At 52.7% G+C, this 4,093-nt stretch overlaps 1 protein-coding gene across 1 annotated transcript; it reads left to right on the forward strand.

Moving 5' to 3' along the window:
- Positions 1-235: 235 nt before the first annotated feature.
- PDCD7 (programmed cell death 7) lies at positions 236-4,093 on the forward strand (the record flags this gene model as incomplete). The annotated part of the gene is made up of 5 exons (XM_082321922.1): positions 236-994; positions 2,027-2,165; positions 2,503-2,739; positions 3,359-3,446; positions 3,843-4,093. The coding sequence occupies 5 exons, from the start codon at positions 236-238 to the stop codon at positions 3,958-3,960; spliced, it is 1,341 nt and encodes a 446-aa protein (XP_082178048.1). The 3' UTR covers positions 3,961-4,093.

Below are 4,093 nucleotides of genomic sequence, written 5' to 3' on the forward strand. Positions count from 1 at the left end.
TTCAAGCAGCGGAGAGTTGTCATCCCTGACGTCATCCTCAGAAATTTTAAGTGTTATGGGAACGTGGAGCTTTTGAGGCTGCTTTTTTAGGTGGATCTCTAGGACATTAAAAGGGGATGTGGCAGCCGGGAGGGGCGGGGGACTTTTTCCCGCCTCCTCCCCTGGGCGGGGCCGGCCCTCCCGGCCGCCAGGGGGCGCTGCGGGGCGGGCGGCGGCGGCGGGCCGAGGCGGCAAGATGGCGCAGCCCTCTCCTTTCGCCGGTCGCTTCCCGCCGCCGCCGTTCCGGGCCTTCCCGCCGCCGGCCGGGCCCTTCCCGCCGCCCGCCGCGCCCTTCCCCGGCCCCGCCGCCCGCCCGGGGCCCTTCGCGGTGGCGGCAGCGGCGGCGCCCCCTCCCTTCCTCCTGCCGCCGCTGCCGCCGCCGCCGGCCGGGCCCGAGGGCGACGCGGGGCCGCGCTTCCCGCCGGGCGCCGGCCCCTACTTCCCGGCGGCTCCTCCGTTCCCGCCGCGGCCGGTGGCCGAGGAGGAGGCGGCGGCGGCGCAGCGGCAGCAGGACGAGCTGTGGCTCTCGCAGTTCCTGGGCCGGCGCCGGGCCGCCCTCCCGCCGCCGCCGCCGCCCGCCGCCGCCAGCCCCAGCAGCGCCCGGGAGCTGGCGGTGGCGGCGCTGGGGCTGGTGGGGCGGCTGGCCGCGCTCTGCCGGGCCCTGCGGCGGCGGGAGGCCGAGGGGGACGAGGCGGGCTGGGCCCAGGAGCGGGAGGAGGCGGAGGCGGCGCGGCGGGAGCTGCGGGAGGTCGTGCGGCCCCTGGGGGAGCCCGGCTACCGGGAGGCGCTGCGGAGGAAGGTCGAGAGGGCGAGGAAGAGGAGGCTGCGCCTGCAGCGGAGGAAGCAAGAAGCCAAGGCGGCCAAGGAGGAGGAGGCGGCCCGGGCCGCCGAGCGGGAGGCCAAGATCGACCAGTGGAGGGCCAAGTGCATCCAGGAGGTGGAGGAGAAGAACCGGGTACGGCCCCCAGCGGCCTGATCCTGCCGCCCCCGGCTGCAGCGTGGCCTCCTGGGGACTCCTGCGCGTCCCCCTGGGGCGCAGGGCAGCGTGGCCGAGCCGGGGGAGCCCTGCCGGTAACGGGCTCACAGCAGGCTGCGCCTGCCCGGCACCTGGCTTTGGCCCCGGCCCTTCAGTAGGTGCTGCGTGGGTTCGGCTTGCTTGGAGGTGCGCTGTTCCCGACGCCCGCAGCCCTGCTTCTTCCTTAAAAGCCTCAGTGGGCATCTCAGCTTTGCCGCGCTCATGTCCTAGGCCTTGGCAGTTGGGGTTGAAGTGGTTTCTGAACTCTCGGTTGCATGTGGAGGTCCTCCTCTCTGGTCCCAAGCTGTCGCTTGCCCCACGCTTCTCACAGCTACCCTACGGCGGTCAGCACCACCTCAGTAACCATAAGCCTTGCCTGCTGCCTTCATCCTTGTGAAGCTTGTTGTTCGCAAGCTTTTCGGTCTCACCAGAAAGTAAAACAGCTCCAAAGGAAAAAAGAAAAAGAACAACTCAGATTAGGCTTGCTGGGAAGTGCTGTAGGCACCTTTGTGTTGGCTGTTGGCGAAAGAGCTACCCTTCTGCTGGTGCTAGGTCCGCCGCTGGGATGGTACAGAGCAGCTCTTGGGAAAGGTTTTGTGTTCAGGCTGGGGCATGTTAATGGCCTTTAATTGCCGAGCTGTAGAATCGGGATGGTTTGTGTTTATTGTTAATGTTTTTCCTAACTTTCTAGGTTAGGTTAGGTCGAAGGTTATCAGGATTTATGAATTCATTAGCCATTTGGCCCAAATTTATGAGTTGCTCAGCATTCTTTTTTGCTTTCCTGAAGTCTACCATGTTTTAGCTTTTTCATAAAACAGCAAGGTTGGATGATTGACTTACCTTACTATAGCTGTGTTACTAGGAAGTTATTCTGATCTCCAGTGCTTTGCTGATCTTTTTAAAAGTACCATTTCATTCTTATCTACATGGGATATTTCACACATAGTGTCTGGTTTTTTCTTTCTTTCATAGGAACGAGAACTGAAGGCTGCTGCAGACAGCGTCTTATCTGAAGTACGGAAGAAACAAGCAGACACAAAGAGGATGGTGGACATCCTGCACGCCTTAGAAAAGCTTCGGAAACTGAGAAAAGAGGCCGCTGCCAGGAAAGGTTAATTACGAGATCTTTACCAAACTTTTTTATTTGCGCACACGGGAAATAAGGTGATGTGCGTGCCCTGTGCTGACTAGCAAGGTGCAGCTTGAAAAAGCTGTTTATTAGTGATTTTAGTGACATTGTCACGCAAGAATTGCTATAAAATGCTGAATACAGTGGTTGCGTTCCTACGTTTCCAAGCTCTTTCTTGATAGAGGAATTATTCCAGTAAGATAGTTGTTAGCAAGGTTAAGCTCAAGTTCCTGTGAGATTTTGCCAGCTCCGCTCTCAAGTCTGATAACAGAGCCCCTTCTGAATTTGAAAATTTAAAATTAATTCTCTTTCTCTTTAGGCGTTTGTCCACCCCCCTCAGCAGACGAAGCGTTTGAAAATCAGGTGGAGAGTCTCAAAACGTTGCTCAAAAATCGCACGGAGCTGTATGAAGCTGAGGAGAGAGCATTAAGAGTTATGTTGGAGGGAGAACAGGAGGAGGAAAGGAAGAGAGAAATGGAAAAGAAACAGAAGAAGGAAAGGGAAAAACTACTACAACAGAAGCTAGAAATTGATTCCAAGCTGTTTGGGGATCCGGGTAAATTCTGCATGCCATACGTAACAGTATTTCTCCACACCACACCCCCATCTCGTAGACACTGGGTTTAAAATGCAGGCAGAAAAATAGTTGAGAAAGAAATCATCCACTGGAGTAATTTATGCTCTGAGGAAAAGAGGGGATAAATGTAGTGTGCTGTTAACACATGTGATGTAAGAAGAACTGTTTAGCTCTTCAGCGTAGACTGCAGTAGATCGCAAGCCAATTTCATAATGTTTTGCAAGAAGAGGTTGTAGATTAAGCTGAAGTGAGAATAAACAGAATAGATTGAAGACTTCCAGCACCCAACAGATGCTTTAGTCTGGTGATTTGCTAAGTGCGACTCGGCTAATCTGTAAAGATTCAGCGTCCATATGTTCCCCTTGTTTAGAGGATGGAGGCAGGAAAAGTTTTGCTAATCTTGACTTGCCTCTGACAGCTCTGGTAAGGACGAGGAGACATGCAAAACATGTAAATAGTCCTTAATATTTTACGTAGGGCAGTGATTTCAGGTTATAGCTGGGGAGCAGCAAATGACTTGGCAAATTTGGGCCTTCTAAGACTGGGATTGACGGTCTTTCTGGTTTATTGAACGATTTCTATGTTTGTGTTTTAACAGATGAATTTCCTCTAGCCGATCTGTTGCAGCCCTTCAGAGAATATTACTTACAAGCTGAGCATTCTGTAGCAGCTCTAATCCAGATCAGGTAAAACCACACCAAGTCTTTATTTTATTATCAAAGATGACAAGTATTGTTTGTTGAGATTGTAAAATTATGGTCCCTTTTGGTTCGTTAACTTCCAAATACGGTTATGCAATGAATAGTCCTGTTTTTTTTCAGCGAAGGATCAGGCTTCTGGCTTGATAGAGTTACAGCCAACAGATGCCCGTGTGAGGCAGAGTGCACTTCCATGCATAACCATTCCATTTAATAGAATAGTACACACAATTTTCACATTTGTGTTTTGAAAAACAAGTTTCAGAGTACAATTTATAGTGTTTTGGGTATTGATTGGTATGGAAAAATACCTATGTGGGTATAAAATAAATCTTACCAAACTCATACCAGCTCTCCTCTCAAACCACGCTTTCTCTGTTAAAGGCATGAATGGGACCAGTACTTGGTGCCAGCTGATCACCCTGAAGGAAGCTGCATCCCTCCAGGATGGGTTCTTCCGACTCTCCCCACAAACGACACTTGGGCCACTGCTGTCAGATAATTTAGTAATAAATTATTTTAACGTCGGAAGAATGTTTCATTATAATTGCGTGTGTAAATATGAGGGGTTCCCGAAGAGGAAGTCTCATCCCGTTTTGGTAGCCAGGTACTGGAATGTCTTGGAAAGCGTAAGA

Source organism: Platalea leucorodia (genome assembly GCF_965183815.1).
Source record: "Platalea leucorodia genome assembly, chromosome: 9".
Taxonomy (NCBI): domain Eukaryota; kingdom Metazoa; phylum Chordata; class Aves; order Pelecaniformes; family Threskiornithidae; genus Platalea; species Platalea leucorodia.